Source organism: Eumetopias jubatus, unplaced genomic scaffold (assembly GCF_037043125.1).
Source record: "Eumetopias jubatus isolate StellerSeaLion01/CBP00866 unplaced genomic scaffold, mEumJub1_p1.0 scaffold_12, whole genome shotgun sequence".
Classification (NCBI taxonomy): domain Eukaryota; kingdom Metazoa; phylum Chordata; class Mammalia; order Carnivora; family Otariidae; genus Eumetopias; species Eumetopias jubatus.
In genome coordinates, this window is record NW_028274818.1 from 69,903,437 (window position 1) to 69,920,685 (window position 17,249).

Genomic DNA, 17,249 nt, shown 5'->3' on the forward strand with positions numbered 1-17,249 from the left:
TCAGGGATGGGACACCCTTGTGCCGCTCCTGTCCCCCCATAGCACCAGGAAATGAAAACCTGTTCTAACCATACTTGACAGCTGATGATGCAAAGGGGGCAACTGTGAAGTGGGAACCCCCAAGGTATTCAGCAGCCCCGCACAGGCTTGCCGTGCATTGGCGCCCTGACTGCTGGCTTGCAGCGGCCTCCAGGAAGAAGCCCTGCAGGGACGTGGAGCGTCCGGTGCCAAGCCTCGTTCATATTTCCTGTCCACTCAGCTTTCGTGCATGAGCAAGGCCTGCCTGGCATCTGCTGTGTCCCTCCCTCTACTCAGCCAAGGCAGAGCAAAGCCCGAGCCTAAGACGATGCCACAAAGGAAATGACCCTGCTCCTGCCTCACCCTCCTGCGCAGCAGCACAGCCCCAAGGTGGTCCTGGGACTTGCGCCCCTGCCCCTAGCTACTTCCTGCAGCCCCCGGGACGCTGTCCCGGGGGCTGCTCTCCTGGGGTGTGGGGTTCCTGTTCCCTAACAGGGGCCACAAGTCCCAGCCTCTAGGGCCTGAGAGACCAATATCGTGCCTGCCCTGGTCCTCAACACAAGGCTGGTGAGGAGGGCGGCAGCCAGAGTACATGGAGAAATCATGATTCATCACCTTAGATTTGCCCAGCATATGAAAACAATATGTCTTAATTGCCCGTAACTGGAACGGCAGAAACCCAAAATGAAGTTGGCACGTGCCCTTGACAAAACACAATGCCGTGTGGGAAGCAGAGCTGAAAGCTGTCATGAACATGGGGCCACACCGGGTGCTGACAGCAGAGGAAGGTTCTGGAAACACTTTGTGGGTAAAATCAGGAGGATGTGAAGTCTGGTGAAACATGGGAGAAGTGGGGAGAGTCGGCGTCCCAGGTTCCCCTGGGTCCCACTGATGACCGTGGAACTGTGGCACAGGGGTTTGTGGGGCAAAAGGGGGTGGCCTCAGGGTGGCTGAGCATGCAGCGTGGCAGCTCTCCCTCACAGCCCACGGCTGCCCCACGCCCAGCCACAGGCCACACTGCTGCCGGCCCTGCAGCTCTGGGACAGGGCCCACCGGGGTGCAGCTGCCTGGGGCACGGCCCCCCAGCTCGCCCCCGGCCTGCTGTGCCTCCTGCAGCCACAACAAGGACTTCATAAAATCAGCACACACACCCCCCTCCCCGATTCCGAGGGCTTGCATCATCACTCTACAGAGCGCTCACGGCCTGGAGGGGAGCCACTTTCCCATGGCCACCATGAAGTGGATTCATGAGCTCCCGCCTGACATGCAGTGTCAGGAATGAGTCAGGAGAGCAGGCAAAGGGGGTCATGGTTCCAGAAGGTGCAGGGTGCGGTGTAAGGCTACCTGGCTCTGCCCCACGACATCTGCCTTGGAGACTCACGGTGCCACTGAGTGTGAGGTTCACCTGCCTCCCTTGGCAGCAACGCAGGCTTTCCATGTGCCCTGGAGCATGCATGTGAGATGCCGGGACTGGGGTAGGGGCACCAGTCTGAGCCTGGAGGAAGCTGAGAGGATGCCCACCAGAGGGACAGGGCAGACAGAGGGCCTAGTGAAGCAACAGCCACCATGCACACATGGCAAAGACGGGCAGATACAGGGCCGGCAGCACGGGACCCCAAAGCAAGGCTGCAGTGCCTCGGAGAAGCGCCATGTGTGCCTGCCCGGTGCCTCCTTGCCCCATGGGGGCTTCCTGTCCCCGCCACGGGATGCCAGCTGGACAACACCTGAAAGACATTTCTGTCAACAGTGTCCATTATCTGAGCATCTCACCCCAAACAAATATTTTCTCTCAACTTTAAATAAATGGGACATGCAAGGAACAGTCTGTGTCTAACTCTCATTTTGGGGTGCCAGGAAAAAGAAAGCCTGTTGTCCATGTGAGGGGTCCTCACTTGGTAAGTTTTCAATGTCACTCTGACGCCAAAACTCTCATCCGTCAGGGAAACCTGCATCAAGGGCGGGGCTGGAAAGACCGTAGAGGCAGAGGGCACCGGAGCTCCCCCCACCCCCCACAGCCCCACATCTGCACCAAACCAGCAGCGAGTGGCCCGACTATGAATGCAGACATCTGCCTCATGAGCGCGGTAAAGAAACCGCTGGTCTCCAATGACAGATTTTGTTTTCTTTTTCATTTTTCACCTAAACCATCTCATGCATCATTTCTGAGAAGATGTACTTTTATTTTATTTTGCTTTAGTGAACTTAAATTAATTTGAATCACATTTTTCTTTTTTACGTATCCAAGGGAAGGGGAGCAGAATATCTCTTCCAGTGAAAACAATATAAGACTATTTTTGGCCATCTGTACCCAAACTCGTTTTCAGATATTTAAACATGGGGTTAATCTTTCTTGACCATACTCTACACATGACTAGGAAATACTTTTCACAGTAAACTTAAAATCAGAATGATTTCTCTGGTTGCTAGACACGGGAAGGCGTGACCCAAGACACATGCCACACATGAAGCGTGCCACCCCGCCTGTCCATGGAGTCGGGTGTGCTCGCTGTGTGTGCCTAGAACTCTTCCTCCTCTGGCATAGATTAAAATCACACACCTCAAAAAGCAGTAGCCTCTTAAGACATCACAGAAAAACCCAGCCAGAGTCCTTCTGTGTTGGTACACACCTACTGACTGAGAGACTGGAGGCAGAAGGGACTGCACCTCGGGCGTCTGACCCCTGGGAATCCCACAAGGGAAGGAGCAGATGGGGGTGAAGGAGGCATCACACCTCACAGCTGCTTTGCAGCTGCTTGACGAACAGAAGGCACACGGGACAGTCACCCAGACCCCACCCAAGGCACCCCAGCCCCTATTTCCACCCCCATGGTCAACAGTAACAGGACAGAAGGGCCCTGGGAGTGGACGGAGCAGAGGGGTTTTCAGGGTGACGGAGATGCCCAGACTTCCTTGCCGCGGACTGGATCTGCAGGATAGGCCTCCTGCACGCATGCCGAGTGTCCTCCACAACTGTTCTATCCAGTGCAACACTGACCGGCACTTCCCACAGCCAGGAAGAGGACCAGGCAAGAGTCCAGCCCAGACTCCTCTCCAAGTGGCGCACACCTGCACACAGGGACCAGGGTGCAACTGCACTCGGGGGAGCTGAGGGGGGCTTCAGACAGCCTCCAGCCCATGGCCACAGCCCTGAGGGACCATTCAAAATAGACCTGCAAGATGGGACTGAAGGTCAGCTCCATGTACTCAGGCGGGGACGGTCTGGGTTACAGCCCCCATTCTGGGGAGACTGCGTGAGCCTCTCCATCCCGGACCAGCGCTGGAAGGACTATCAGGACACCAGACTTACATTTTTTGCCCAGAGGACAGACGGCCTGTTGGTCAGTGCTTAACCTTCTCCATGTCTGCGCAGATGCAGACGCCCACATCTACTTCCTACACGTCTGCACAGACACCAATCCCCTGTCCCAGAGCTTCTCTCAAAACTTTGCCTTTTCTTACAGAGTCCCCCGTGCTTCCTCTGGAGCCCAGAACTGGAAAGAAAAGTGGCATCCCTCTGCTCAAACACACCACAGCAGCCCGTGGCCATTGGACTTTTATCGGGCCCCCCTGGACAGTGGGCTGCCCTGGCACACGCCCCTCGGTTCTCGCAGGACTTCTCCAGCCTCCCCGGCTCTGTGGAGCTCTACCACCACCTCTGGATACTTGTCACAGGAGCTCACCCGCCCCCGGAACAGGGCCAGCCTGATCTGTGACTCCTGGCACTAGCTGGACTCCCAGAACAAGGGAGGAGCTGGAGCAGGGAGTAGCAGAAGAAACAAGCCTCCAAATCAAGCCCGCCCCCCACCACAGCACTCCCAGAAGCCCACAGAGGGACTCCACGTCCACCTCACAGGTTCCCGGCCCTAGGAGGCTGACTACATGCTCTCTCGGGGGTGGCCATGCCACACCCTACAGAATCGTTACTCTTCCCAAAGGACAAAGTCCCTTGGATTTTGGTCGACTGGCAACTAGCAGACTCTACTACAGCCTAATTGAAATGGCGATGTTCTTCTGAACTAATGTAAGAGGCAAGCTTGCTCCATCTCCCCAGCTGCCCGGAGGCTATGGCTTGTTCTGAGGCCTGTGACGTTCCCAGGCCATGGAATCACAGCACACCTGGACTCCAGGACTTCACTTCTTCCTGCTTACCAGATCTGTCCCACGTTGACCAGGGACATGTAGAGAACCCAGAGAGTGGCCATGAGCACCATATTGGCACAGCCGGTGACCAGGACGAAAGAGGAGACACCCAACCCGAGAAGTGCGAGGGCATCCAGGTTGGAGTCCATGTGTGACCAGTCCAGCAGCCAGAGCACGGTGGGTGCATAGCTCACGGCATCCCAGCCGACCGGGCCCCGGAAATACTGCTGTACGCTCTTTAGGTACGTGCGGCAGGGCAGCAGGCCCCGATCTCCAATCAGCTGCTTGTTCTGATGGAAAGCCACCAGGAATGCCACAACTGGAAGAAAAAGACCAAAGGACCATGAGCAGGAGCACAGCGATCTGTGGACATCTGCAGGAGGGGGCTTGGCTGGGCGAGAAGATGAGGGGGCGTCTGACCCATGGTTTGGAATCAAAGCAGGGACACAAGAGGTCCAAATTCCAAAATCTCGGGGGAAATACTGGAAGACCCAAGCTGGAGAAGCTAGGCTGTGTGTGCACACGTATACAAACCTACATGGGTGTGTCTACTTACATGTGTTGTGTATGTGTACATGAGACAGATGCTGGTGTCACATGTATGTGCGGTTACAGGTGAACGGCCAGGTAAGGACCCCTGACTGCACTCAGCCTTTGTCATGATAACACATGTCTGGACGGCTCGTGGGGCTGGTCCATGGTGCCCCTCCCAGATGGGGCTGCAGCTCACGTGCAAGTCATGACCACCCGCTCTCAAACCACTGGTTTCCTTCAAGTTCCCCCCGCCACCGGAAGAGCACGCTAGCATTCTCTAGACTCGAGAGTTTGCACAGAAGTGTCTGCACGGGGATGCTACAGGAGAGGAGAGAGGGCACAACATTCCCATCTGCAAACGTGAAGAGCAGGGAAACTCAAGGCCCACCAAGGGGAAAGAGCCAGGCAAGAGGCCGTCTCGGGACCCAGGGATGCCCGCCGGATGCCCCGTGGGAGCACACGCACTGACGGACCCAGCTGCACACCTGCAGTCAGCTGCATCACGGGGCAGGGATGGGGCGGAGGTAGAGGAGGGAGCATGGCGGTGGTTCAGTTTCTAGTTCCACATACACTGGTTTAGGCTCCTGGTGTAATGTTCACTGTTGGAAATGTGTGTGACTCCTCATCTAAAGCAAAACAGGCCAGAATCAGCTAAAGTATATGAAGGAAAGTATAGGAGAAAGCAGCACCGAGGCCAGATGGAGATGTTGGAACACACTCTTAGAAGGACCGGACGCCACACAGGAAGTGGGATATTATTACACGGAGGGAGGCACACATTAATTTAAAATGTTTATTGCAAGTCCTATGGGAGAGCAAATAAAAATTTAAACAATTCTAAGTAATTAATAGAGACACAAGAATGGAATTATAGAAGATGCTAAACTAACCAAAGAGAAGGCAGGAAAAGAGAAAAAAAAGAACAGAAAGAACAAATAGAAAACAACTAGCAATATGATAGATTTTAATCTGTTGCTTGAAATGAGATTGTTCTAAACCCACCAATAAAGACAGAAATTGTCAGACTGGATAAAAAAGCAGGACTCAGGGGCGCCTGGGTGGCTCAGTCGATTCAGCGTCTGCCTTTGGCTCAGGTCATGATCCCAGAGTTCTGGGATGGAGTCCCACGTCGGGCTCCCTGCTCAGCCGACAGTCTGCTTTTCCCTCTCCTTCTGCCCCTGCTCATGCGCTCTCTCTCTCTCTCTCTCTTGCTCACTCTCTCTCAAATTAGAAAAAAAAGGACTCAAATCTATGCTGTCTACAAGAAACACGTTTAAAATATAAACACATAGGTAAATTAAAAGCGTGGAAAAAGATATATCATACAAATGTTAATCAAAAGAAGGCTGATGGCTATATGAATATCAGACAAGAGACATAAAAACAAGGAACAGTATGAGGGATAAAAAAAGGATATTGCATAACGATAAAGAATTAACAAACACGTAATAATATGAAATGCTCATGAATCTAGCAACAAAACTTATGTATATTTAAATTACCTCACCAATACATATATGTATATATCCTATATGTATGTTAATTGACTTGACCCAATGCTTCTAGATTGCCATCTAGCATAAGAGAGCAAGATACAACAATGTGACATCCTTAGAACACTTTACCAAACAGCAAAATAGGTACGATTTTCAACTATATGTGGGACATTCGCCAGGACGCTCCATGCTGTGAGCCATACAGCAAATATCAACATATAGAAAAGAACTGGAATCTAAAAAACGTGTGCCCCGAACAAAGAGAATTAACCTAGCATCAGTCACAGGACGTTATCTGGAAACACCCAAATCTTCAGAGATTACACCACACACTCCTAAATAAACCATTGTTTTTTTGTTTTTGTTTTTTTTAAAGCACAACAGGGGGCACCTGGGTGGCTCAGTCAGTTAAGCGTCTGCCTTCAGCTCAGGTCATGATCCCAGGATTCTGGGATCTAGCCCCGCATCGGGCTCCCCGCTCAGCGGGAAGCCTGCTTCTCCCTCTCCCACTCCCTCTACTTGTGTTTCCTCTCTCGCTGTGTCTCTCTCTGTCAAATAAATAAATAAAATCTTAAAAAAAAAAAACCAAACACAGTGTGGTTCTGGCAGAAGGAGGGACCCAGACGTCATGGAACAGGACTCAGAGCCCAGGAATAGACCCACACAAATACAGCCCACTGATTTCCGACAAAGGGCAAAGACAGTTTAGTGGAGAAAGATGGTCTTTTCAACCAGCGGCATGGAGCAAGTGGATGACCATATGCAAAGAGATGAGCCCAGACACATGTCTTACACCTTACACCAAAATTTCCTCACAAAGGACCGTAGACCTCATGGTGAAGTGTAAAAGTTGAGAACTTCTACAAGAAAATCTGTGGCTTGGGGGTGGCGATGAGTTTTCAGACACAACACCAGAAGCGTGACCCAAGAAAGAAAAAAAACGGATAAACTACTTTATCAGATGAAAAGCTCCCACTCTACAAATGAGACTTGTAAGAGAATGAAAGGACAAGCCACAGATTGGGAGAAAACATTTACAAACCACACAAAGGACCTGATAATGGACTTGTATCCAGAATATTTAAAGTACCACAATATCCTGTATCCAGAATATTAAAGTACTTTTAATAAACTCAAGAATAAGGAAACAAACAACCCAATGTTTAAAATGGACAAAATATCTGGACACTGAAGTCATCTGTTTCACACAAATAAGATACACAGATGGTAAATAAACACAGAAAAGATGCTCAATATCATTTATTGGGGAAATGCTAATTAAAGCCCCAATGCAATATCACCACACACCTATCACAACAGACAAAATCCAAAAAACTGAAAATACCAAATGTCCCAGAGGATTCAGAACCCCAGACGTTCATGACTGGTGGGAAGGCAAACTGCCATGGCCACTGTGGACGACGTGGTGGCAGTTTCTTCTAAAGTTGAACATGGATCTACCATATATGACCCAGGAATTATACGCTTAGGTATTTGCCCATGTGAACTGAAAAGTTTCATTTCCACAAAAGTCTGCATGCAAATGGAGCAAACGGGCTTGGTTCATAACTGCTAACGTGGGAAACAACACAGAGGTCCCCCAGTGTGGGAGTAAACATAAACACAGGTGGTACATGCCTACAACGGATAACAGTCGAGGGAAAATACACAAGCCACTGATTCATACAATAGCACAGAAGGACCATAAATGCCCTTTTCTAACAGAAGCCAGACCCAAAGGCTACATACTCTAGGATTCCATTTATATTAGAAAAGGCAAAGCCACAAGGGCAGAGCATGGATGACAGCAGACGTGCGGGGGCGCGGGGGGGGGGGGGGGGGAGCAGTAGGTGACTACATGCACAGGGGAATTTGGGGGGGATACAACTACTCTGTATGGTACCAGAGTGATGGATAAGCATGCATTTGTCAAAACCCATAGAACTGTATGTCACAAAAAATGAACTTAAATGTTTACAAACTATCAAAAAAGCCAGCCTGGAGGTCAGAGGATGCCAGGATGGAATGTAGACTGTGACATATGAATGGCACTCTATGGCAGATGTCTAACATGACCACACTGCGCGGAAGGGGGATGGGAGGGCTGGCCTAAGTAACTCCGGAAAATGCTTTGAGTGAAAACTCTAAGGACAAAGACCAAAGGAATGGTTGATAAATGCTGGAGTCTGGTTGGTCTTTCTCTTGGCGTGTGCGGACGATTCTGAAACTGCTTTGCAAACAAAGCATGGTGGACAGTGGGGCAAGATTCCCACCAGGAGACACGGACGTTCCAGAGAAGCAAGGAAGGAAGGAGCGCACCTACCTTGTGTCCTGGGTTAGGACTGGAGAAGCCAGTGTGAATTCATGTTACCCTGGCAAACATTCGGATGGATGTGCGGGGAAACAACCGGATGTGAATGACCACACGTGACATCGGGCACTCCCGGCACGCAGATCTGGGTTCTGAACACCACTCCCCAGTAAAGAAACCACAGCCAGAGAAACGGCTAGTCTTAGGGCTGGGACACAAGGGCGAGGCAAGCGGCCCGTGGCAGGGGCACCAGCGAAGCAGGCGGAAAGCACCAGAGCCGACCGGAGCTGGACGGTCTGAAGCCACAGCAAGGGAAAGCGTGGGACACAACCCAGAGCCCAACTCAGTGTGAGGACTGGCTAAGACGTGGAGACAAGACACGAACCTTCCTCACAGAGGAATTCCCAAAGATATGTGGAGATGCCCCTCCGGGGGTGGCGCTGAGTCCTCCCTCTCCTGGGGCACGGGCCGGGCCCGGTGACGGGCTTCCAGAGGACAGGGAACGCATGGGAGACACCTGGAAACACACCTTCACCAGGTGACCCAGGTCGGTATCGCCCGCAGCGAGTCATGTGGACTCGGGCACCCGATCTGGTAACAAGGGCACCTCACCTCTGTGACCCATCTCATCCCAAGAAACACCAGACAAACCCAGTGTGAGCGGCATCGGACCAAATATGGGACCAGAACTGCTCAAAACGACCAAGGTCATGAAAAGCCGGGAAAGGCCTCTAGACTGCCAAAGACCAGAGGGGACAAAGGAGACGAGCAAGGCAGCGAAGTGCAGTGTGGCCCTGGGAGGGGCCCCGGGGTGGGAAATCCCAATAAAGTCTGTGGAGTTTCCTTAATAGGTTGGTTTTTTTTCTTCCAAGTTTCTTGAAAGCCCACTATATGCAGCTCACAGCAGTGGAGAAAGAGAAGTGAGGCCTGACCCTTACATGACCACAGGAGGCCAAGGGAAGGGGGACCGGGTGGGAGTCACCCGAGGACGAAAGCCCACCACCCAACCACAGAGGGTCAGTGGGAGGGCAGCGGAGTACACAATGCCGCTCTTCTCCCTCACCCGTCCCCGCCTGGGGCAGAAGCTGACCAAGGCCACAGGCCGCTGACCTCGGAGGCTACCTCCACAGCGGTGCTCCCCCAGGTGGAGCCCAGCTGGTCTATCCCCTGACTTAGGCTGCCGTGGCCCATTCCAGAACCCTGGGGCTCACCCACACAGGCACCTAATTAGCGATGACAGAACAGAGGCATGTCCTTCCTCCCTGCAACCACAATTCACACTCCATTGCCATGGAAGGAAAACAAGATTTGGTCTAACCAATTAGTTTTAGGACTTCTCTCTTTTTTTTTAAAGTAATCTTTATGCTCAAAGTGGGGCTCGAGCTCACAACCCCAAGATCAAGAGTCGGATGCTCTTACCGACTGAGCCACCAGGGATCCCTGGTCTCACCAATTAGTTCTTTTTAAGAGATTTTATTTAATTGAGAGAGGAAGAGCAGAGAGAGCACACACGAGTGGGGAGGGGCAGAGAGAGAGGGAGCAGACTCCCCGCTGAGCAGGGAGCCCCAAATAGGGCTTGATCCCAGGACCCTGGGATCACAACCAGAGCCAAAGACGTCTAGACACTCAGCTGACTGAGCCACCCAGATGCCCCTCACCAATTAGTTTTAAAAAGCAATTCTAGGGCGCCTGGGTGGCTCAGTTGGTTAAGCGACTGCCTTCGGCTCAGGTCATGATCCTGGAGTCCTGGGATCGAGTCCCGCATCAGGCTCCCTGCTCAGCAGGGAGTCTGCTTCTTCCTCTGACCCTCTTCCCTCTCGTGCTATCTCTCATTCTCTCTCTCTCAAATAAATAAATAAAATCTTTTAAAAAAATAGAAAAAAAAAGCAATTCTAAGGGGGCGCCTGAGTAGCTCAGTTGTTAAGCATCTCTGCCTTCGGCTCGGGTCCCGCATCAGGCTCCCTGCTCAGTGGGAAGACTGCTTCTCCCTCTCCCACTCCCCTGCTCGTGTTCCTTCTCTCGCTGTGTCTCTCTCTGTCAAATAAATAAATAAAATATTTTAAAAAAAAAAGGCAATTCTAAGGCAAGAGCATAGGAAACTTTCTATCTTATCAGGAAACAATGAACATGGCTGGGATTAAAATTTCAGAAAAGAAAACCTATTTCAATTTCCACTCCTCTTACAGAAACGGCTAAGTAGAAAGAAGTAAAATGTCAAAATATCACAGCATCTCAAAAGCTAAACCAACCAATTGAACCTACAAAGCCTTAGTCAGCCCCCACCCCCCACCCTAGGAAGGCAGAAGTCAGCCCCACCCCCACCCCAGCCCAGGAAGGCAGGAGTCTGCCTCCCACCCTCACCATAGGAAGGCCGGAGTCAGCCCCACCCCCAGCCCAGGAAGGCAGGCGACAGACCCCCACCCCAGGAAGACAAGAGACAGAACCCCACCCCAGCCCAGGAAGGAGGCAGGAGACAGACCCCTCTCCCAGTCCAGGAAGGCAAGAGACAGGGCCTAGGCATGGAGGTGCTCAGCCACTCACTGGGGGTGGGGGTGTGGGGGTAACCCAGACACTGACCTAGGAGAGGTGAGCAGATTACCTAAATATGCATTATCAAGGATGTCTGCAAATATTTTCTTTAGAAAACAAAAATTTAGTTTTCTCTCTCACTCAGATGAATTGCTATAAAATTAAAACAGAATCATCCCCAAATGCCATTCTCGGCTGGCTGGTTTTTATTGAGTGTGGTTAAACTCTGGGCCTTGGCACAGTAACGCGCAGTGCCATTTCTTCAGAGGCATGTGCTGCAGAAAGCTCACAAGTAGGCAGTGTTACTTGTCTTTTAAACAACCTGGAAGCGTTTTACAGAGAACCTTGTAAAACCAAGCAGAGCATTTCATTAGAATCTAAGGGCCTGGAGCACAGAACAAGAGCTAATTTCCATGAACTCCCAGAACCAGTGAAATCTCACAACTACATACAATGAAACAGGATTTTTTTTGGTCCCATTTTTTTCCTCAAAATTTCTGCAAGTACGATGCCCGCAGCACTGCGGCCTCCACACTGCACTCCATGCCCACACTTGGGCGCTATCTGAGCTGCAAGAGCCCAAGAGCCCAAGAAGGGGAAGACGTCATGCGTCCTGACAGGGAGGGCAACAAGCTTCTGCTTCTAGAAAGTGCAGTTTAGACTCACCTCAAAGAGCAACCGCTGGTCGGGGGCGAGAAGTAATAAAACTCTACCATGTATAACAGAAATAAGGAAAGCCAACAGAGCAACTGCACAAAACATGTGTAAAGCAAAAGCAAGAATCAGAGTTGGACCAAAACTAGCCTTGAGACCCTTTAGAATTAGGATTTTCAAAGAAATGTTATTCCAAGGACTCCACGGTAACAGTGGGAAACTGAGATGTGCAATCCGCTTACGTGTCAACTTCCTCTGTGATGTGGGAAACACAGGCAGAAGAGAAATTATTAAATTTCCTTACTCCCTGCAGCCCACTGACAAGACCTTGAAACAGGCAGTGACATTCCTCTAGGGGCTCAACTGCCTCGATGTTGACACTTTGCTAAGGGCAAAAGGCAATCCCAGCCTGATCCCACCCCCACCCCCAACCAGGACCCTGTAAGTCTACTTTAACATGTAAGAATTCCTTTGGAAACTTCCTTTATCTCTACCCCCCAAGATACATGTTGGCAGCATCCCCCAAGCATATGGCCCACCGATACACATCTGAAGGGTCTCATGACTGAGTTTTTACTAAATGGTAATAAATGACCTTTTCCTAGTAATAGCTAGTGCCCTCATGATCCTAGAAACCTTGTTTCCAAAATTCCTGGGAGACTTACACTGTCCCTAACCCCCTCCCAACTTTAAAGTATACAATGGGCCATTCCTCATGACCCCAGCGCAGCTCTTTCTGCCCACGGGTCCTGTCCCCGAGCTTTAATAAAACGACTTTTTTGCACCAAAGACATCTCAAGAATTCCTTACTGGCCGTCGGCTTTGAACCCTAGCGTCTTTCCTACACCACTCTGCTCCCACAGTACTCAGCACCCCTCTGGAGACCCTACATCGCCACTTGTGGACACTCAGCGGACCAGGGCAGTCACAGCAGCACAGTCCACAGGGCCTGGGAGGGGCCCATCTTCTCTAACAGACCCTTGTTTAGCTTCTTGAAGTGGCTTCTCTGGCAGGCTCCAGCGAAGCTGGGGAGGCTTGATGGGGCAGGCGTCCCTGAATGGAGCACATTTGGGACCCACTTGGGGTGTTCAGACACACAGGAACCCAGAGGCAGCAGACTGGGCAGGGTCAGAGAAGCTGTCCAGAACTAGGGCAGGAATCCTGAGAATTAATGAGCCCAGAGTCCCCCGAGAATGAGGAAGGGCCTCTCACGTAGACACGCCATTAAATAACAAGGACCCAGAGTAAGATGGCAAGGCAGCAGGGATTCCGAAAGTTTCCAGAGGAAAACACAGGTCACTGTGATACCGCCACATAAGAAACATTTATGTGCTCCTTGTCCCAGCTCCTGGGAATTTCCTGAGTTTCGGGGCTGAGAGGAGCATCTGCTGTGGTTCATAACAAGCCCCTTTCAGCCTTACCTGGGTTCACACCAACTAGGTGACTCTTGGAGCTCGGGGGTTGGTAGCCAGGGGACCCGACGTGTGATTAGGGGACCCGACGTGTGATTAGAAGGCCGGAGACCAAGCCCATCACCAATGATGAATGATCTCATCAACCACGCCTGTGTAACGGGGCCTCCCTAAAAACCCAAAATGAAGGGGTTCTGGAGCCTGTGGGCACATGGAGGTGCCAGGAGGGGGAGGGTGGCGCTCCCGGGCAGGAGGCAGGGCCTGGAAGCTCCATGCTCCTTCCCCACCCTCACACCCCCCACCCGCCCTGTGGGTGACTTCCATCTGCTGTTCCTGAGTTATAGCCTTGATGATGAACCAGTAACTGAAGTAAGGTGTTTCCCTGAGTTCTGTGAGCCGTTCTAACAAATTATGGCGCTTGAGAAGGGGGTCGTGAAAACCCTGACTTACAGCTGGTGACAGCCTGGATGTGTGAGTGGCATCTGAAGAGGGGGCGGTCTTGTGGGACGGGGCCCTCAGCCTGGTGGGGCGTGGTCTGCACTCATGCCAGGCAGATACTGTCAGAACTGCTTGTGAGGAAAACCCCCCCACATGTGGTGTCAGAGTGTGTCAGTAGAAAAACGAAAGCGTTGGGGCACCTGGGTGGCTCAGTCGGCTAAGCGTCTGCCTTTGGTTCACATCATGATTCTGGGATGAGCCCCTCATCAGGCTCCCTGCTCAGCGGGGAGTGTGCTTCTCCCTCTGCCCCTCACCCCACTCGTGCTTTCACTCTCAAATAAATAAATCTTAAAAAAAGAAAAAGGAAAAAAAATGAAAGTGTTTGTGTTTAGGCATCTGGGGAAGAGCAGGGATCAGGCTGTGTGAAGACTTCTCATCATCAACCCAAAAAGTTCTGAGAAAACCTGCTTTGAATGAGAATGGAAGACCCAGGCAATTCAATAATTCCCATGAGGGCAAGAAAAACACAGAAAATTCACCTCCAAATTCTTTCTTGAAAAGTTGTTTGGGGATTAACCCCAGCAAAAAGAGAGAATAAAAAAATAAAAGAAAAAAGGACAGCAATGTGAGATCTGAAGAACTGTGAATACAACCCAGAGAGAGTCAGGGGGCCTCTCAGGTGGGCCGTCTGTGTCCTGAGTGTCCACACCAAGAAGCTGGGAGTGGGGAGTGAGGAGGGAAGGGGGACACAGGTGGAAAAGTATCCCATGGGGACAAAGAGTAATGATAAAGACTGCAACAAGTCAAGGAAATTTTATGAAGCAGGAGATGCCCCTAGAAGATGGAGAATAGAAGTATAAATAGAACACTGTCAGGCTGCAAGCTCATAGGTGGATGAACAGGCACACTAAAGACAGTGTTGTAAGAACTCTCTTAAATGTGCAGAGAATGAAGCACAGGGCAGGGGTTCCTTATTCAGCCTTGTGGTGGGGTCAGGAGTCCACAAGGGCAACTATAAAATTCAACATCAAGTGAAACGTGTGTACAGCCCCTATGGCATCCTGAAAAACCCTGGGACTTCAGAAAGAAACTCTGAGGTAGCTCATGCTACCAGAAAGCTCCAGAACCTTCTAGAAAGAGACCAATGCAAAATAGGCGCCCACTTGCCCGGGGCCAGCCGTCAGAGAACCTCGTCCCTGGAAGATGGGAAACCAGTTCCCTCATAAGCTGAAAAACACTGATTCTACCCCAAATATAAAGATAGGAAAAAAATGTCTCAAAGCAACTGGTTCCGTACTCAACACAGGGCTCAAAATGTCCGCTTGACCCAGCAGCTCAGAACTGTCTCCTTGGGACTGGAACAAGGAATCCCCGCGGAGGGAGATCAGGGGCATGCGGGATCACCAGAAAGCCTGGGGCGGGTGTTAGCGAGCTGCCAGCGCTACAGGTTCTCCTGGTAGCAGTCTACCAAAGCCCCCTCCTTGGGGAACCCTGTCTGCGCTCCATCTTTTGCTAAGTGACAGCTCAAACATTCAGAATGACTATTTAAAACTGTGGAGGATAGAGCAGCGCTGGCAAGAATTACCGTAACAAAAGAGAGGGCAGCATTGCGGAAAGCCCACGCTGGGGACCCCACGGTCCACCGAATCGCTCCAGAAAGCCTGGTCTCCACTGTGCGCTAGAAGACGCCCAAGCCAGCCTCGCCCTCCTAGGGTGCACACCACTGTTCAGGGTTTCTGGAAGGACACTGCTGCTTCCTCGTGGGAGGAAGAGCTGTAGAACCGAAGCTGAGATGTTCAGTGACCCTGGCACAGTCGAGACTGGCAACGCCAGGGACCAGTACCCTCTGGATCCCTCTAGCAGAGACCACAGGCTTGTCTCAGCCTGGTCCCCAGGTTGGTTTGAGAATCTGAGTTTGTGCTCCACTGCCGCAGACTTCCCCCACTGGCTCTTGCACCCTTGTGGGTGCAGGGGCTGGGGCGGGGAGGTGGGTTCGGGGCCTGCAGGCCTTAACCTCTGTGGCCCAGGGCTGCTGCGGGCTCTGCACGGCTGAGGGCCTAGTGGCTCCCAGCCTGGTCAGGTGAAGGCTGAGGTTCAAGCTTCACCTGCTCCTGAAGTCTTCACGGTGCCAAGAAGGCTGCTCTGAAGCCTCCGGAGCAAAAGTGAGGCCTGGGGCCCAGCTCCGCCTCTACTCACAGGCTCCCTGGCTGCGCAAGGGGCTGCCCGTGGCCTAGGTGCAGCATGTGAGTGGGGGGCGCAGGTGGCTAACGGACAGGGCTCTGTGGACAGGGACTCTGCAGCGGCGTCCCCTGGTCGGTCGATCTCCTGGGAGATGAGCCCCCCGCCCCCCCCCCCCCCCCCCGTTTCCCAGCCCAGGCCAACTGGGGAACCTGGCTCTGGAAAGTACAGAAGTCAGGGCAGGGGGCAGGTGAAGTCACCTTCGAGCACCTTCAGCCCCCCCAACCCCACCGGTCCAGACCCCACCCCACCCAGGGGGAGGAGGGGCAGGGAAGGGGGCTCTATTGTACATCCCTCTGGGGGGGGGCCTGTGGGAGGGGTATTGGGGGAAAAACATCCCGGGGGAAGGGGCATCTAGCAACTGTGAGGAGGGGAGAAGCGTTGGGGGGCGCCCAGGGGCAAGGGAGCGTAGGGGGTGGGAAGTGTCCCAGAGGAAGGGACCTCCGGTGGAGCGTGGGGGTGTGTGCCGGGGGGAGGGGTGTCCTGGAGGGGAGGGAGGGGCACGTCCCGGGAAGAGGGGCGGGCGGGGGGGGGTGAGAAGCGTCCTGTGGGACGGGACGTCCTTGGGAGAGCATCGCGGGGTCGGGGAGCGGGACGCCCCACGGAGAGGCGGGTCCGGGGTGAGGGGCGCCTTGGAGGGGAGAGGCACGTCCCGGGTGGGAGGGGCGTCGAAGGGGAGGGCCCTGGAGGGAAGGGACGCCCCAGGGGGAGGTGCGCCCTGAGGGGAGGGACGTCCGGGGGGGGGTTGGGGAGCGTCCCGGGGGAAGGGGAGACAGAGTTGGGAGTGGGTGGGCAGAGTCCCGGGGGGAGGGGCGGGGGGCTGTCCCGGGGTGGGGAACGGTCTGAGGGACGAGGGCGCGTGCGAAGGGGCAACAGTGACGGGAGCCCCGGCCCCGCGGACTCACAGTAAATGAAAGCGAGGGCCCTCAGGAGCACGATCCTGGTCAGCCAGAAAGTGCCCGCTCGGAGACGGGCCGAACAGCCCGTGGGGTCGCACCCCGGCCCAGGCCCCGGCGGAGACCCAGGCTCGGCGCCCGCATTCCCGGCCTTCCGCCTCCTCAGTGACTCCTCGGGCGCCGCCATCGCGGGGCCACCACTGCGCATGCGCATGGAGCGCCACGCGCTCGGGCTCCCCGCCCAGAACAAGAGGCTGCTCCCGCCCGGGCTGGCCACGCCCATGGGCGGGGAGCGCGCGCGCGCCCTCCGCAGGCCGCGGGGCGTGCTGCAGCAGTGAGGGCAAGGGGTGGGTACCTGGAAGGAAGGACCCGCGTGTACTCCACCTGGAAAGGGGCTGACCCATGCGGTCATTCGCTCGTTCTTTCTTTTTTTTTTTTTAATATTTTATTTATTTGACAGAGAGCACAGGCAGGGGGAGTGGGAGAGGGAGAAGCAGACTCCACTGAGCAGGGAGCCGGATGTGGGACTCGATCCGGGTCCCTGGGATCATGACGCCAGCCGAAGGCAGCCGCCCAACTGACT

The 17,249-nt window shown here is 53.2% G+C and overlaps 1 protein-coding gene across 1 annotated transcript; it reads right to left on the bottom strand.

The window, feature by feature from the left end:
* Window positions 1–4,039: 4,039 nt before the first annotated feature.
* LOC148162825 (lipase maturation factor 1-like) lies at window positions 4,040–16,867 on the bottom strand. The gene is made up of 2 exons (XM_088017262.1): window positions 16,676–16,867; window positions 4,040–4,477 (listed from the first exon to the last, which is right to left on the bottom strand). The coding sequence occupies exons 1-2, from the start codon at window positions 16,851–16,853 to the stop codon at window positions 4,164–4,166; spliced, it is 492 nt and encodes a 163-aa protein (XP_087873388.1). The 5' UTR covers window positions 16,854–16,867; the 3' UTR covers window positions 4,040–4,163.
* Window positions 16,868–17,249: the final 382 nt, after the last annotated feature.